Source organism: Misgurnus anguillicaudatus, chromosome 12, assembly GCF_027580225.2.
Source record: "Misgurnus anguillicaudatus chromosome 12, ASM2758022v2, whole genome shotgun sequence".
NCBI lineage: Eukaryota > Metazoa > Chordata > Actinopteri > Cypriniformes > Cobitidae > Misgurnus > Misgurnus anguillicaudatus.
The window spans coordinates 28,593,304-28,611,670 of NC_073348.2; the positions used below are offsets into that span (position 1 = coordinate 28,593,304).

The following is an 18,367-nucleotide window of genomic DNA, read 5'->3' on the forward strand; positions in this document are numbered from 1 at the left end:
CAGAATTCATGATAACTGAATGTATTTCATAAAATGTCATAAAACTGGTGAAAACCACTGTTTTAAGTAATACCATGCATGGTTGGACTATAAGTATAGAGAGTAAAAAAAGATTGTATTTTTCGAGACCAGCTGCATGGTCTAATATGGTTTTGAAAAGGGTTCATTCCAGTATTTTTTAATGAAATATATTCAAGGCCAAGACAAACACATGCCAAGTTTAGGCCTGATTGAAAATAAAATCATACCATTTTCCAAAGCTTTTAAACATAAAAACCCATTCTACTGGAGCAAAAATAGCAGGTGATTAGCTAACATTGATCATGTAATTGAAAATGTTTCCATATGTACCCTGCACTCTCTTACAGTTGGGCCCAAATGGGATTTTTCTCATGTGACAAGAGCGCCCCCACATGGATTTCAGGGGTGTTACATACATATATGACTTCAGGTAATAATGAATATTTTGTTATATGCCTTATTGAAATTTTGCTTTTCAAATTCTGGCTATACTGAGAAATGGGACCATATCTATGAAATACAGGCTAAAGTCTTATAATCTAATTATAAGATCTGGAGCATCATCGTTTGATTTCAGTCACTGAATTCAATCTGTGACATGACCTTACTCAGTTAATATTAAAGACAACAAGGTTAAATTTTGAAACAATGTTCTTTACATTAAATAGGATGATTTTATGTGAAAAACATAAAAATGACGTTAGCTGAGTTTTCAAAGCGAAATAGTTTGGACAAAACTGAGTACGCCGGGACTTTTCAAAAAGATGTTTTAATACAAATGTTCAAGACTTCAGATTGACATGTTTACAAAACCATGGCATGACACTTTAAGAAACCTGTTGAGCTAAGAAAATATAAATGCCGGTCTAGAAAACAGACCAATAATATCACTTGTACAGGTAAGTGCCATGGACACGAACATCACACCCTCAAAAACACAACTTACAAGCTATACACTATTTAGAAAAATATCTACTAAATCTAAAGCAACCACTTTTCATCTAAACTGGTCAAACCCTTAAAGAGATAGTTCACCCAAAATGAAACTACTACCTGTATAAATGTATTACATTTTACACAAATGAAGATACTTTAAACAATGTTTGTAACAAAGCAGATCTAATAATACAATGGGAGTCAATAAGGGCAACAGATCTGTTTGGTTACAAACTTTAAAAAATATATATTTTTATTTGTAAATGACGACAGAAGTTTAATTTTTAGGTGAACTATCCTTTTAAGTAGTAAAAAGAAGATATAAATTCACGAGATTTCCTGGAAAGCCCATATAGATTAAATGAAAGCTTGTACTTACAACAATATGTAGCCTAGTTGGCATTCTAACAAACTCCAATCTATATTTTGAAATGCATCTTGTTCTTACTTTATAAATGTTACTGCATGATTTTGACCTTTCAAATACAGTTTACTTCTAAACCCCCTTTTCAAAAAAACAAGCCTATCATTTATTAACTTTATTCCAGATGTTTTAATCACGTATGACATCTAGAAATCAATGAGTGAATTGAACTTTAAGTGGAGTGAATTTTTCCATCACTATATGCAACAGCTGCAAGAAATCAATCATCATAATGCACTGTTGATTCACAAGCACATTTCTATGTCTCTGTAACATGAACCCATTTAAAGCTCTCAATCAAACCTCTCTCTCTCTCGAGTTTCACCAGGACATGTTTGAATCTGTCACAGTGCCTGTGTGCTGGAGCTGATGATATCCATGAACGTGGCTTCTATCCGATAGCACAGCTGTACGTCAGGGTCGGCTCCGCCCAGCTCTTTGGCAGATCTCTTAGGTAGAGAGAATTTGGATTCTGATGACGCCGTTTCCTGTGGTTTCTCTTTTAGATACTGGAGCCCTGAATAAAAGATTTTTATGTAAACTAACATGTAATTCAAATATTCAATAGCACCATGTGAGTTGCTGTGGAATGATGGGGTCATAAATAATAGCTATATAAACCCAGTTGATATATATTAAAGGGACATTCCACTTTTTTTTTTAAAATATGCTCATCTTCCAGCTCCCCTAGAGCCAAACACCTGTTTCCCACCGTCTTGCAATCCATTCAGGTGATCTCGGGGTCTGGCGCTAGCACACCCAGCATAGCTCAGCACAATCAATTGAATTTGATTAGACCATTAGCATCGCTCTAAAAATAACCAAAGAGTTTCGGTATTTTTGCTATTTAAAACTTGACTCTTCTGTAGTTACATTGTGTACTAAGATCGATGGAAAATTAAAAAATGTGATTTTCTAGGCAGATGTGGCTAGGCACTATGCTCTCAAACTGGCGTAATAATCAAAGACTTTGCTGCTGTAACATTGCGTCAGCAGGCGTAGTGATATTACGCACTACCCGAAAATAGTCCCCTTGGTTACTTTCAATGGCAGGGGACTATTTCAGGGAGTGCGTAATATCACTACGCCTGCTGCAGTCATGTTACGTCATTAAAGTCCTTGATTATTACGCCAGAATGAGAGTAAAGTCCTAACCATATCTGCCTAGATAATTGTCACTTTTAATTTTCTGTCAGTCTTTGTACACGATGTAACTACAGAAGAGTCCAGTTTTAAATAGGAAAAATATCAAAACTATTTGGTTATTTTTTAGCGCGATGCTAATGGTCTAATTAGAATGGATTATGCTAAGCTATGCTAAAAGTGCTAGCGCCAGACCCAGAGATCAGCTGAATGGATTCCAAAATGGTAAAAATCAAATGTTTAACTCTGGGAGTTGGAAAATGAGCATATTTTCAAAAAAAGTGAAATGTCCCTTTAATATTAAAGAAATTAAGGTTATGTTTTAACATAATTATTTTATGTAGAAAACAGTGAATCACAAAAAAATGACACAGCCAGGGTCACACATAAGCATATAAGTTCTAGTCTTTTCTAATTATTGGGGTATTTCACATAACAGCAACACAAAAATTATTACAAATTTTAAACTCGTCCCCCATGCTAAAAAATATGTCAATATGTAAAAAAATAAAACAAATAACTAAGTAAAGTAAGAGAAGAATCCACCCACTGGCAATGATAGGATCGATATCTCTGGTCTTAGTGGTGACATCGGCAGCGGCCACCTGTCCCACCTGCACCAGCAGAGACATGACATCATCGAAGAGCGGAGGAAATGCCTCGCAAAACGCAACCAGGCACGGCAGCGTCGGCATGAAAAATGCAAAGCGCTTGGCACGTGTCAGCACTGTAAAAGATGCAGAACACATTGGTCACTTCATGACGTATCATGACATAAAACAAGGTTTTGCTTGAGGGAAGTTGTTGGGGCACATCGCAATAAAACATTAATGACATATGGCACAGCACAGGAAATTGAAAGACTTAACAGTGCTCAAGACACCTCTGTTAATCCATACAATAAAGCAAAATAAATGGATGCTTGATGCATAATTGATAAACGCTCTCATCCTGAGAAATCAAAAACGCCCAGCAGAGGGCACCGTGCACAAAGATAACAGCTGAAGAACTTTGATTTTCAGCAAAGAAAGGAAAATTTTTATTTTTAGACACTTTTTTATTAAAATGCCAACCCTAATAAATTAAGATAAGCCCAAATGGAAAATCAAACTGTATAGCTGCAACACAAAATGTCATGGGTACGAACCCAGGAAACAAAACATGTATACCTTGTAATTCACTGTAAGTCGCTTTGGATAAAAGCGTCTGCCAAATGCATAAATGAAAAAAAAAGAAATGAAAAGAGTTTATTCTACCTGTAAGGAGGGTACCCATCACGCTGACGGCGAGACGTGCCACGCTAAGAGATTTGGGAAGGGCGTACTGGGTGCACAGATGGGACAACAGCTCTATGGCGAAGATCTGTGCCAGACAAAACAAAACTCCCATTAGCATCGAGCCCAGAGGTCGACCCCGAGGGCTCACACCATGTGTCTGTGATTTTCAACAATAGTTCAATTCATACTCTCATTATCTAGCTTACAGTTTTACGCTTTATTTCTTTGTTTATTATCGAGCACTGAAATATGTACAACCTAATGTTGTTAACATTATTAGCCTTGTCTGAACATTCAGAACCGGCACACTATGCCCTTCGGTATCACACAGAGTTTTTGAAACACACAGTGTTATAGTGAAATGTGTATTTCGAGTGCAAGCTGTGTTGAGTGATAATCTGGATGGTAGATCACCTGTTTCTCCAGCTGGGGCTGTGCCAGGAGTTCTGGGATAAAGTCAAGACAAATGTGCATGGAAGGAATTCCTGCGACGGTTAAAGGGAGCAGAGCCTGTGGATAACCCTGCAGAAACGTATCAAGAAACTACATGTTAAGAAATATATTCATGTTGTGCACAAACTTGTAGATCTTCATTCCTTGATCTTTCCTAATCAACTGTCATGAGGTATGACTTGGTTAATTAAGTCCGTGACTTGGTTACCTGGAAGTGCACTAGTTTGGCAATGTTGGGGTCTGCGATGAACATTTGGTGCAGCAGACAGCAGATGAGACACTGCACCTCCCTCAGGTCGCTGAGCAGTCCGCTCTCACCCTCACGCTCCCCCTGGGCCCCCCGCCCGTCCCCCGTCTGCATTCGCGCGGGAATACCTGGAGCGGATTGAACTCTCTTCAGCAGACTGTCTGCTCCTCCCAGCTGCAGCTCCTCCTGAGGGGACGGCAGACACACCTCCAACAAGATCTGCACCGCTGCACTGTCCTAAAAACACAAACGTGCCAATTAAGGTATTAGCTTGTGTTTTCTCATTCCTTTTGTCTGGGATTTAGGGTGTGTGTGTGTCTACCTGAGCAGCCAGGAGAGCGTTTTTCAGCTCCTCTCTGGTGACCTCGGGTGCATCTGGCTGTCCGCCGAGCCCGAGGTTCGAGACGGTGTGACCCTGCCGCTCAAATTCGGCCGTCTCCTTTAGGTGGGCGTTCAGGTAGGCCTTGGATGCCAGCAGGTACCCGTTTAGCATGTGAAGTGTGATGTCCATCAGTGGTGGACACCTGGTACACATAAAAATCATAAATTTGCATAAATACCATTTTAAACCCATCTTAAATGATTTTATTGGTTATTTTACATTGTCAGCATTAAACATGTCAGATAATACCTGAAGACTCTGGGATCACAGCGCAGGACAATGAGAGGGTCGACCATCAGATCGTTCTGGGTGTATTTCTGCTGTCTGAGGAGCTTCACCGAGGGCTGCAAAGCATTCACAGTCATCACCCACAGCCTAACAGACAGGAGGAGACACGGCGGATTAATGTGCGTTTTAAAGACATTAAGCAAAACGTACCACCACAAAGTGTTGAGAAACCTCACCTGCGTGGCATGACTGTATTAAGTACCATCCAGAGTTTGTTGATGGTTTGTTGGATCCTGCGAGAGACGGCGTCCTCCAGGAGCAGGCCCATGTTGGCTGTCAGAGCCTCTGCGTATGGGATGAGATCTCCTGCGGAGAGCAGCGTCAAGTGCTCCAGGATACGCAGCAGTCTGGGACCAGCAGAGAGAACGTTCTGGAAAGCTAAGAAATAAATAAGCGATTACTCCCCATAACAATGCATACATACTGCAGGATAGATTAACATAGAATAATTAAAGGTGCACTGTGTAACTTAACTCTAAAGGATCTCTTGACAGAAATGCAATATAATTTACATAACTATATTATCAGTGGTCTATAAAAGACCACTATACATTATGAACTGTATTGTTTTTATTACTTTTATCTACATACACCGCGGGTCACCTTACATATAAGTCATCATTTCGAGCTGCCATGTTTCTTCAGTACCCCTAAACAGACAAACTGCTCTATAGAGCACTTTTTGTCCCAACGTTGTCTCAGACGATGACATGTTTGTCCTGTGGCGGCTACCGTAGCTTCACTATGCGTTTCGAAAGGGAAGGGGTGAGCTGTCTGAGCCATTGGCTGCAATTCAAAGTCTCACAACTAGATGCCGCTAAAAATCTACACGCTGGTCCTTTAAAAGGAATATTCCACTTTCATAAAAAAATATTCTGAGAATTTATTCACACCCATGTTGTCCAAGATGTTTATTTCTATTTTTTGTTTAATCGAGAAGAAATTACGTTTTTTGAGGAAAACATTCCTGGATTTTTCTTCATATAAATGGACTTTAGTGGACCTCAACAGTTTACATTTACAATGCAGCTTTAAAGAGCTCTAAACAATTCCGACTAAGGGAAGTGTCTTCATTTATTTTCGCCAATAAATAAATAAAATGTACATTTAACCCGATAACTGCTACCGTCCTGTAAGTTTACTTCAATATTTTTCATTACAAATTATATATTGTTGGAAAGCTCTAAGAATGTAGTTTTCATATTTCAAAACATTTTAGCAGTAATAATAATGCAGTAATGTACTGTAATTTATTCATTTGTGACAAGAGTTTGCCGCAAACCTCACAGTAAACCAACACAAACCTAGTTTTTTGATAATTTTATGTATTAAAAATAATACTATATTGCATTTTTTATTCATTACAAATAAATTTAAACTGCTATAAAAAAAAATCACCTCCAGACACTTCTGAAAAAAACCTTTAAAGTGTCTTCTTTAAAACAAGACCAAAATTAAGCTTCTAGATCAAAAAACAAAATGCCAGAGTTATATTAATTTGAAGGTGTACATCAACCACTCAAAAAGGGCTGCACCAGTTAAAGGGTTAAACCATGACTTCTCATCTTGCACTGGCCGTGTGATGTGTCAGCGCGGCCTTACGTATTACGTGATCACATCGAAAGGTCACACGTTACGTATACAAAACTAATTCTTCAGTGTTAAATGGCCGCAAGTGTGCGTTTCACCTATGGCGCGTCACATGGCTAGAGCAAGACGAGAAGTTGTGGTTGTAAAACTACTTTTTTTGACGAAAATGACAATCGTTACGCTAGATAGGACCCTTATGCCTCGGTTGGGATCTTTTAGAGCCCTTTGTAACTATATTGAACCTTTAAACAGTTGAGGTCCACTAAAGTCCATTATATGGAGAAAAATCCTGGAATGTTTTCCTAAAAAAAAATTATAATCTTCTCAACTGAACAAAGAAAGACATAAACATCTTCGATGATATGGGGGCGAGTAATTTTTTTTAATGAAAGTGGAGTATTCCTTTAATGAAATAATGACAAATTATCTTTTATATGAATATTGCAGAGAATTCCAACAAATGAAGATAAATTAAAGACAGCTGTTGTCTTATATAAAGGCAGGTCGACAATTCAATAGACATTAAAAAGACAAGCGACTTTAGAAATCAACATAATATTTCCTTTTCTTTGAACAAACATTTGTAGTTCAAATTAACATAATTATTAATCTCAGTACTTGAATGAAAGTTATTTACTGCCTGAGCAGTCGGATCAATTCTTCTTGTAGCAACAATAAAAAAACATCTGCAAGAAGAAAAGGTTGAAAAAATGCACACGCCGATTATTAAAGCGAGTAATCCGAGCCACAGAAAAAGCAAGAGAGCAAGGATTGATTATCTGACACTAAAACCCAGTACAGAAACAAGTCTATCAGAGCAGCAATGTACAAATACACAAACACCTTCAGGCCCATCACTCCACAGGTGCAAAACTGAGTCACACTCAATAAAGGTCAAGCTATTCATATCATGCACCATAATAAACGCCTGCGATTTCCTATAGCGCCGACGGCCCTTCACGAGTGTGGAGTTATCCAGTTAACTGGGGTGAGATATTTACTTGACAAGTATGTCATACAGCATAGATGTGTTAATCACTTGGCAGAATCCACCTGAACTGTTTGTTTATTTTTGTATTTATTTTTAGACCAAAAAAAAAAAAACAGGCATACAGTACATCCCAACATAGTTTAACAGGGGATTGCGTGTGTTCGTACCTTCTCGTAGCTGTGTCTGTGAGTATTTGCAGGATGAGGAGGTTAGCAGCATCTTCCTCAGTAAGGGCAGAGTACCAGTCACTTCCTCTTCACTAATCCAGTCCTCCACCATACACAGATGTGGGTAGTTTGTGGCCAACAGACGCAGCAAGGCGGAGTGTAAGCCTGGGGATGAGAGGGATAGTGAGTAAATAAACATTGAGTTAGTAACATAGAGATCATGGGTTTGAAGCCCCACATACTAATATAAAAATATATAGAAGGAATGCACTTTAACCGTGGGTTCACACCAGCTGCGTTTGAGGCGTCAAATTCGCATCTACGGCGTCTAGTTTGCCGCTTGAACATTTACTCGCTTCATTCGCGCATGAAATTCTGGTCATCGAGACATTCGCGTGGAAATTCGTGTTATGGGAGGGGCTTCTGCGACTCCGCTCGCTTCCTGTAATCACGTCACTATTAGAGCAAGCTCCTGATTGGTTAACGCGGCACGTTTTTCCGCCAAAGTTAAAATTTTTAAACTCGTGCGTTTGCCGCCGCAACGCTCCACTCACACAAACTAGACGCGCGAATGAGATGGAATCTCATCTACCGCACTAAACGCCTCATTTGCGCCGCGAGACCTCCAGACGCACGTCAACGCGTCTTCACATTGACTTAACATTGAAATCACTCGTGGTTGATGCCTCTACTGCGGCTGATGTGAACGCAGCATAAGTCACATTGTATTAAAGTGCCTGCAAAATGCATAAATGTAAATATGAAAAAGTCACAAGCAGTCAGAGGTTTTAGACTCAACTGATGGAATGAATTAATTTATAAATTGTATAAATTACAAGTAAAGTATAAATAGCCTTGCTAATACCCATTTGAAAATTTATTTACAAATTAAATTAGAAGTTTTAATTTTTAATTATTATTATTATTATTATTATTATGATTTTTAAGTTATTTTTTGGCCTTTATTTATACAGTATAGTGTAGCGTGGACAAAAAAGTGTTGGGTGGAGATCGGCAAAAGACCTCAGAGACGGGAATTGAACTTGGGTCACTGTGAGCACACTGGTGCTATATGTCGGCGCACTAACCACAGGGCTAACGCCGCCAACAAATTATTTTTACTTAATTTTAAAATGTATACTATATTTAAAAGTGGATGTGCCCATGACACACATGAACTGATAAAAAAATTGCAGGATGTTGAAAGTTGGTACTGAATGAGGTTAGGTAAGAGAAAGCCTGCAAATTGGTTAACCAAACCGAAAAGTGATCAATTACATTCAGTAGTATAAATAAAATATTTTACTCTAACGGTCAGAAGGAGGGTTGAAAAATTATCTTGTAAAATTAAATGTGACCCTGTTTGTAAAATCCAGGCAAAAGTTTCATAATGTAATGATGAGCTTTGGAGCATCAAAGTTTGATTTCCCTCATTGATTTCACAATAATTTCAATCTTTCACTTGGTCTTACTCAATAAATTTTAAAGTTGTATTTTCATTGAGTGTTCTTTACATTAATTTTTTTTGTAGAAAACAATAAATCACTTTAAACAATGACTTTAGCTGGGTTTTCACAGAATGGATCACAAATTATCACTGTATTTTAATTATGAAGAAATAAATGCAACAAAAACAAAGACTCTTTTAACAGTGGTCTACTTTAAATAGATGTACTTTACCTCCTAGCTCCTGTTGTAGTCCCTGTGCCTGGCGGATGAGATATTTGATGGGTATCTGGTCCATAAGGGCTGCAGAATAGGATTTCGGCTTCTTCTGCATCAGTGCTGGAAAAAAGGGAACGTTGGTTATCAGGCTGTTTGTTAAAAATAGGCCTCTGTGGTGTGGCCCGTGTACAGGTGATTTTTCATTGTATTCAGTTCATTAGCACAGCCAAAGGGCGTCATTACTCCAGAATGATCGAAGAGAAGAGAGAAAGAGAGATTAAATAAGCACAGCAGTCTGGGAAGGACTGTGTGCGTAAACAGTGAAGGGTAACCGCTTTAATAACTGATGAGAGGCCTCCAAAGCGAGCACTTAAACGGCAGGTGATTGGGGCAAGTCTGACGTCATCGTAAGAGTACCATAACAAAGCAATTGGTCCATGGCGATATGAGTAATATTATATTATGGTGGTTACAATTTAAATGCCAATGTAGCCATTTATGTTTTATTTGTATAATACATAATCATGTGGTAAAAACACCTCGGACCATTCATTGAAAATCATATGCATACTTAAGTATGCTATCAACTCAATAAGTTACTAAAACAAAATGTAACTCAATGATGTGTTAGGGGTTTAGTGGGTACCTAGTGCCTTTGTATTGGCAAGCAGAGCCTCTTCATAAGACAGGATGTAGTAAAGAATGAGCAACTGGGTGGTGATTGTGTATTGAGAACGAACTTTCCCTCCATCACCCTGTGAGAGAGAAAAACATAAAGAGAGAGGTCAAACTGCGGTTAAATACAGGGTACTGGGAAAATTGGGTTTGATTTATATTGTACAGAACTGAAAATGGTATGTATAGTGAATGTATGCAGTATCACTGACTTAATGTATCACACAGATCACCCAGTACACATCTTTCATACTATTAAACATCATTTGTTTTAAAGTGTTTTGTGATAGATGCAGAAATTAAGCCTCTGAAATTTTCAGATACACACAACTTGCACATATTGCAATAAGCAGATGTCGTTTGTCTAAAAATATCCTTATAATATCCAATAATATCTTCCCCCTGATTTGAGTCGGCTCATTTTTTGTTACCGCAGGGCAGTCATTTATCACAGTTCTGAGACTCTAACATGCAATATCACTGCGGTGACTTGATTTTATAACTTTCTCTCTGGTGATTTTGCGATGTATGCAGTCAATGTGATCAAAAAGATAATGCATGCTATACCCACCCCGACCAAACCCTGGAAAACATTAAGGATCTCCTGCTCTGTGATTGGCTGGTTGGTGGCCTCGGGGTTGGTCTTGGAAGCAGGGGTCAGGATGGAGTTAATGTAAACATCAATTAAAGGAAGCAGCTGAGTGTGGAGGGGAGTGGTCGTCTCACACAACTGTCTGAAGATCCAGTCCTGAGAAAATAACAATTAACAGAATCAATAGACGAAACAATAAAAAGAGAGTGAGTGATAGAGGGAAGTAAAAAAGTAAGAAAGGAAGAAAGAAAGAAAGAAGGAAAGAATGAATGAGAGAGAGAAGGAAAGAAAGAAGGGGAGAAAGAAGGAAAGAATGAATGAGAGAAAGAAAGAAGGAGAGACAGAAGAAGAGAAAGAAGGAGAGAAAGGAAGAAGGAAAGAAAGAAAAAAGAAAGAAAGAAGGAAGGAATGAAAGAAAGAAGGAAGGAGAGAAAGGAGGAAAGAATGAAAGAATGAATGAGAGAAAAAGGAAAGAAAGAAGAAAAGAATGAATGAAAGAAAGGAGGAGAGAAAGGAGGAAAGAATGAATGAGAGAAAGAAGGAAAGAAAAAAGAAGAGAAAGAAGGAGAGAAAGAAAGAAAGAATTAATGAGAGAAAGGAGGAGAGAAAGGAGGAAAGAAAGAAAGGAGGAGAGAAAGAAGGAAAGAAAGAAGGAGAGAAAGGAGGAAAGAATTAATGAGAGAAAGGAGGAGAGAAAGGAGGAAAGAAAGAAAGGAGGAGAGAAAGGAGGAAAGAAAGAAAGAAAGAAGGAGAGAAAGGAGGAGAGAAAGGAGGAAAGAATGAATGAGAGAAAGAAAGAAGGAAAGAAAGAAAGAAGGAAAGAAAGAAGGAGAGAAAGAAGGAAAGAATTAATGAGAGAAAGGAGGAGAGAAAGGAGGAAAGAAAGAAATAACGAGAGAAAGAAGAAGAGAAAGAAAGAAAGAAAGAAAGAAAGAAAGAAAGAAAGAAAGAAAGAAGAAGAGAAAGAAAGAAAGGAGGAAAGAAAGGAGGAAAGAAAGAAAAATTGAAAGAAAGAAAAAAAGAAAGATGGAAAGAAAAAGGAAAGAAAGAAAGAATGAAAAAGAAAAGACAGAAAAAAGGAAAGAGAAAGAAAATTCCTCAGAATAAGAAAGGAAGGAAGGAAGGAAGGAAGCAATGAAGAAAGGAAGACAAAAGAAAGAAAGAAGGAAAAAAAAATAAAGAAAGAAAGAAAGAATGAAAGAATGAATGAAAGAAAGAAAGAAAAAAAGAAAGAAAGAAAGAATGAAAGAAAGAAAAAAGACAAAGGCAGAAAAAATGAAAGAAGGAAAAGAAGGAAGAAAAATGAAAGGAAGGAAGAAAGAAAGAAGGAGAGAAAGAAGGAAAGAATGAATGAAATAAAGGAGGAGAGAAAGGAGGAAAGAATGAATGAGAGAAAGAAGGAAAGAAAAAAGGAGAGAAAAAAGGAGAGAAAGAAGGAAAGAATTAATGAGAGAAAGGAGGAGAGAAAGGAGGAAAGAAAGAAAGAAAGGAGGAGAGAAAGGAGGAAAGAATGAATGAGAGAAAGAAAGAAGGAAAGAAAGAAGGAGAGAAAGAAGGAAAGAATTAATGAGAGAAAGGAGGAGAGAAAGGAGGAGAGAAAGAAAGAACGAGAGAAAGGAGGAAAGAAAGAAAGAAAGAAAGAAAGAAAGAAAGAAAGAAAGAAAGAAAGAAAGAAAGAAAGAAAGAAAAAAAGAAAGAAAGAAAAAAGAAAAAGATGGAAAGAAAAAGGAAAGAAAGAAAGAATGAAAAAGAAAAGACAGAAAGACAGAAAAAAGAAAGAGAAAGAAAATTCCTCAGAATAAGAAAGGAAGGAAGGAAGGAAGGAAGGAAGCAATAAAGAAAGGAAGAAAAAAGAAAGAAAGAAGGAAAAAAATAAATAAAGAAAGAAAGAAAGAATGAAAGAAAGAAAGAAAAAAGACAAAGGCAGAAAAAATGAAAGAAGGAAAAGAAGGAAGAAAAATGAAAGGAAGGAAGAAAGAAAGAAGAAAAAAAAATGAAAAAAGACAGAGGCAGAAAAAATGAAAGAAGGAAAGGAAGAAAAACGAAGGAAAGAAAAAAGAAAGAAAGAATGAAAAAGACAGAAAGACAGAAAAAAGAAAGAGAAAGAAAAGACAGAAAAAAGAGAAAGAAAATTCCTAAGAAAGGAAGGAATGAAGCAACGAAGGAAGGAAGGAAGAAAGAAAGAAAGAAAGAAAGAAAGAAAGAAAGACAGGAAGGAAGGAAGAAAGAAAGAAAGAAAGAAAGAAAGAAAGAAAGAAGGAAAAAGATGAAGGAAAAAGATAAAGAAAGAAAGAAAGAAACAAGGAAGGAAAGAAAGAAATAATAAGAAAGAAGAAAGAAAGAAAAATCCCTCAGAATAAGTGAATTATCCACCCATCTACCTGAGGCTCTTGGGTGATTAAATCATCTTTCCAGCTGAACAGATCAATAGCTATAACATGCCTTACTGACTATACAGGCAGATTCCAGTCTTTACAGCTGACAATGTAATTGAAAGGAAACATTCTGATCAACTGGGCGATGCACTACCCACATCCTTAATTAAATCAATGGAGTCTCTTTCCATGAGTCAGGAGAGGAGCTAGCCAGTCAAACAGACAATACAACCCAACGGATTCAACTCAATTCTGTCTCTGATCAGATTCAGATTTAGTCATGTGGTGTAGTTAGCACAGTACGGCTTTTCACGGAGCAGGAGAAAATACAACAGTAGTAGAGTCGGGTAGAAAAAAAACACATATAAAACAACACATAGAATGACATTTAAAAGAAAAACAACAGAACAGAATATAGTAAAACAGAACAAAATTATTCAGAATAGAACAGAACAGAATGTCAGACACGTGGCGTTGTGATCGGGTGACCTGAGTTAAGTCTTGGCACGTGGTCCTTTCCTGACCCTACCCTCTCTCTCCAATCCTATTGCTTCCTGTCTGTCAACTTTGCTCACAAAATAAAGGCGAAACGCCCGAAAATATAACAAAGAATAGGTTAGAAGTTAGAACAGATCAGAAGATAGTAAAATGGATCAGACTATAACTGAATAAAAAAGAATGAATCAGAATAGGTAAGAAAATAACAAAATATCACAACGGATAAGACTATAATAGAATAAAGCTGAATATATCACATAATACATCAGAACAGATCAAAATAGATCAGAAAAGAACAAAATAGATCAGAATAAATCAGAACAGATCAAAAAAAGAACAGAATAGATTAGAACAAATCAGAAAAGATCAGAATGAATCAGATTATAACGGAATAAAACAAAATATATCAGAATGGACCAGACTATAATATAATAAAACTGGATAGATCATCAAAATAGATCAGAACAGAATGCAACAGATCAGAATGAATCAGACTATAACGGAATAAAACAGAGCAGGTTGGAATAGATTAGAAAAAAACAACAGATCACAACAGATCAGACTACAACAGAATGAAACTGAAGAGATCAGAAGAATAGACCAGAAAAGAGCAGAATAAGTCGGAGAGGATCAGACTATAATAGAATAAATCAGAATAGATCAGAATGGACCAGACTATAATATAATAAAACTGAATAGATCAGAACAGAGCACAATAGATCAGAAAAAATCAGACTATAACTAGGGCTGGGCGATTTGACCTAAAATCAAAACCTCGGTTAATGTAACATTTGACATCGGTTACGATTAATAAACGATTATTTTTTTGCCTCATAGTTCACTGACAAGGTTGGAAAGTTTAGGGCACACCTTAAATCAGCCTGCAATGCAATTATTCACATTTTCCCAAAATAACTGCATTACTGAAAATATTAAATAAACTTAACTCTATGCAGATGTTGCATGTCATTATGTACAATTGATGAAACTTTCAGAATGGGAAGTTATGAACCAAAGAATCATACAACCCCCATGACTAATTATAGACATCAGATACATACATAATAAGTTGTATCCAGATAGCATATTGTAATGAGATGAGTAGGGCAAAATACATACTTGGACTGTATCCTTTACACGTTTCTTGTATTCAATCCATTTTTTCTTAACTGGGCACTGATGTCTAAGCCATTTATTCTCATCTGTAATGCTTTTGGTGTTAATGTAGACTAGAAGTTCTCCCGTTCTCTCTCTCCGTCATCTCTGAAGTGTCTAATTAAACTAACGCGGGCGCCTCTTTTCGCGGTTTTGAGTGAGTGAGATGTGATGACATTACCCGGGCTGCTTAGAGACCCATCGGTAGATTAAACTAAGCGCGTGTGCGGTAAAAACCCGATCGCGCATTCCGTATTTTTGTCACAGGTGCCTGCACATTCGCGAGTACTTCTTAAAAAAAGTACTGTGCTTCTTTCGGGCACTAGATGATCCTGCTGCTCAGTTAAACAGTGTTTGAGTTCTCCTCCATGTTTCGCTGTGCCACTGACAGGACGGGGCGGAGTTACGCAACATCACACGAAGCAGTTTGTTTTTAAAGGGAAAGTATTAACAGGATTAAAAACCGAAATAACCGACATGATAAAATAATGTCGGTTAGAGGTTCTGAATTTCGGTTTCGGTTATTTTTCGATTAATCGCCCAGCCCTAACTATAACAGAATAAAACAGAACATGTTAGAATAGATTAGAGCAAATAAGAACAGAATAGAATAGATCACAACAGAGCAGACTACAACAGAATGAAACTGAAGAGATCAGAAAAGAACAGAATAAGTCAGAATGGATCAGACTATAATAGAATGAAACAGAATACATCAGAGTAGATTAGAAAAGAACAGAACAGAATAGATCACAATGAATCAGACTATACTAGAATGAAACGGAATATCTCAGAATAGATCAGAACAGAACACAATAGATCAGAATATATCAAAACAGATCAGAACAGAACACAATAGATCAGAATGAATCAGACTTAACAGAATAGGTTAGAATAGATTAGAGAAAAAAATAACAGAATAGAATAGATCACAACAGATCAGGCTATAACAGGATGAAACTGAATAGATCTGAATAGATCAGAAAAGAACAAAATAAGTCAGAATGGATCAGACTACAATAGAATGAAACAGAATAAATCAGAATGGACCAGACTATAATAAAATGAAACTGAATAGATCAGAATAGATTAAAGTAGAACACAGTAGATCACAACGGATCAGGCTATACTAGAATGAAACAGAATATATCAAATATATCAGAATATATCAAAATAGATCAGAACAGAACACAATAGATCAGAATGAATCAGACTAAACAGAATAGGTTAGAATGGATTAGAGAGAAAAAAGAACAGAATAGATCACAACAGATCAGGCTACAACAGAATGAAACTGAATTGATCTGAATAGATCAGAATAGAACAGAATAAGTCAGAATGGATCAGACTATAATAGAATGAAAAAGAATCAATCAGAATAGATCAGAAAATGTATGAAATTAGAATGGATCAAACAGAAGAGAACAGAACAAAACTGAATATAATAAGACATACTAGAAGACAACTGAGAAAAATGTCTTGAAATCCTCATGGTTACCTTAATAGACACTTTGTGTTTGGTGAAGGCTCTGCTCCTCAGCAGCTGGTATATACAGTGAATAGGGAGGAATCCTGTGATGTTGGCACTGAGGTTATTGGTAACTGCCACTCTCACCGCATGTGCCGTGACCACCTGTAACACAACATAGCATCAGTCCTGACCAAATACACACAGCTTTACATCTAAAGCATTTACCAGATGTCTTATCCATGACAACATACAAAAATGCATTAGATTGTCGTGTTCAACAGATGGCAAACATGCAGTTCTCAAAGTTAGGACAGGATATATGTACTTTAACAAGCTGTTAGTAATTAAAATAAATCCTCTGGTGCCCACACAGTTCTTGCAATATGTTAGGTCGTTTCTGCGCAAACAGCATTGCACTAAACGGGACATAAAAAATAAATTGACTTGACGTTTTGCACTATAAAGCACTGTAAGTAATCACCTGTTCTGTGAAGATTTCCTGGGTGAAAATAGTCTTCATTTTGCTCAGTGAGCTGGGTTTAATAGCAATCTGTAAAAGGACAAAGAGGTTTAGAGACAGCAAACTAGCCATTTCACCACCAAAAAAAGTTAAGAAAAACCTTTCAAACCAATATGAAGGTTTTTTAATGTAGAAAGTGAGTCATTCTGTCTAAACGAACCTGGAAGGGAACACTGCTTGTACCGTCCGTGAGTCATCTATCTGTACCGCATCAATAATGCAAAACTCAGCTAAGGGCAATTACATACACATACACATACACTCTTCAGACTTCTGTTGGATGTGCATGTTTCCACTGGCTTTTAGATGCTAACAATCAATAAATCCACCAGTGAACAACATATTTTAGACACTGTGTGTTACAGTGCAGACATTTTCACTTAGAGAACAAATTCTAGACTAAAACTAATATTGACATTTAAGCCCAAAGGTAAACACAGGACTAAGTACTGTTTCAGTAACACACTAAACTAGAATTGTGTTTACAGAAAGCAAAACAAACCCTCTAGAGAGTGTCTGCAACCGATCCATTTCCCTAATCTACTAGTCTGACTGTTTCAAAAGCTAGCGAGCTGCCTATTTAGTACAAACCTTTATCAAGCATTATTCAAATGGGACTGCACAAAACTCAAATAGGAGTTATAGGCAAAAATTGTGAATGTAATCCAGTATGAATCCGCTTCCTAGTGCAGACCGACTGATTGCTTAAACTCACCTTCATCCCCAGGGTGGAGCAAACCAGCTCTATGATGGCACTGAGCTGGTTGCTATGGAAATACATGGCGACCAGTAATAGCATTTCTCCAAAAGAGGCCGAGACACCAGCGGCACTGAGGAGAACATGAAGAGGAGGAAAGGGAGGTTAGGAGAGCAAAAAAAGGGAAAAGAAAACGGATTTAAAGAAAATATGAGATTTTTGGTATGTGTGCATCAGCTTTAAGGTAATTTATGCACTTTGAAAAACTAACAAAATTAACTTTCAGCAGATGCATGCATTTAAATTTTAAGAATAACATTGATGACTTATCTTGCATTATGATTTTTTTCCAATAAAATACTTTCCACAATAAGAGTTTGCCTCACCCAATACCACACGCAAGTACAACTGCAGCTTCTATTTTGTAACAATTAATTTTCAGAGTGTTAAAGGAAAACACCACTTTTTTATATTTTACTATGTTTTACATCAAATTAGACGAATTAATACATACCTATCTTTTTTCAATGCGTGCACTTAATCTTTGTACAGCGCATCGTGAATGTGTTAGCATTTAGCCTAGCCCCATTCATTTCTTAGGATCCAAACAGGGATAAATTAAAAAGCCACCAAACACTTCCATGTTTTCCCTATTTAAAGGGAAATTCCGCCCTAAAACGGAATTTAGGGTGTTTTTTCGTTGTTAACGAGTCAAACTTTCATTTAAAAGCATATTTATGACTGAAGAGCAACATTTAAGATATTTAAGATGTTCGTTTTCTGGTAAACTGGCCTTTGAA

At 37.1% G+C, this 18,367-nt stretch overlaps 1 protein-coding gene across 2 annotated transcripts in view; it reads right to left on the reverse strand.

The window, feature by feature from the left end:
* Positions 1–771: 771 nt before the first annotated feature.
* ints2 (integrator complex subunit 2) overlaps positions 772–18,367 on the reverse strand; it is a 35,881-nt gene continuing 18,285 nt past the window's right edge. For both annotated transcript variants that reach the window (XM_055208388.2, XM_055208389.2), the window contains exons 11-25: positions 17,586–17,700; positions 16,832–16,900; positions 16,378–16,512; positions 10,831–11,007; positions 10,231–10,339; positions 9,600–9,704; positions 7,920–8,084; positions 5,348–5,549; positions 5,133–5,258; positions 4,824–5,025; positions 4,463–4,738; positions 4,216–4,323; positions 3,781–3,886; positions 3,075–3,251; positions 772–1,898 (exon numbers count right to left, since the gene is read on the reverse strand). In XM_055208388.2, the coding sequence (XP_055064363.1) occupies positions 1,726–1,898; positions 3,075–3,251; positions 3,781–3,886; positions 4,216–4,323; positions 4,463–4,738; positions 4,824–5,025; positions 5,133–5,258; positions 5,348–5,549; positions 7,920–8,084; positions 9,600–9,704; positions 10,231–10,339; positions 10,831–11,007; positions 16,378–16,512; positions 16,832–16,900; positions 17,586–17,700 (2,245 nt within the window). In that variant the 3' untranslated portion in view covers positions 772–1,725. The remainder of the gene's footprint in view (positions 1,899–3,074; positions 3,252–3,780; positions 3,887–4,215; positions 4,324–4,462; positions 4,739–4,823; positions 5,026–5,132; positions 5,259–5,347; positions 5,550–7,919; positions 8,085–9,599; positions 9,705–10,230; positions 10,340–10,830; positions 11,008–16,377; positions 16,513–16,831; positions 16,901–17,585; positions 17,701–18,367) is intronic.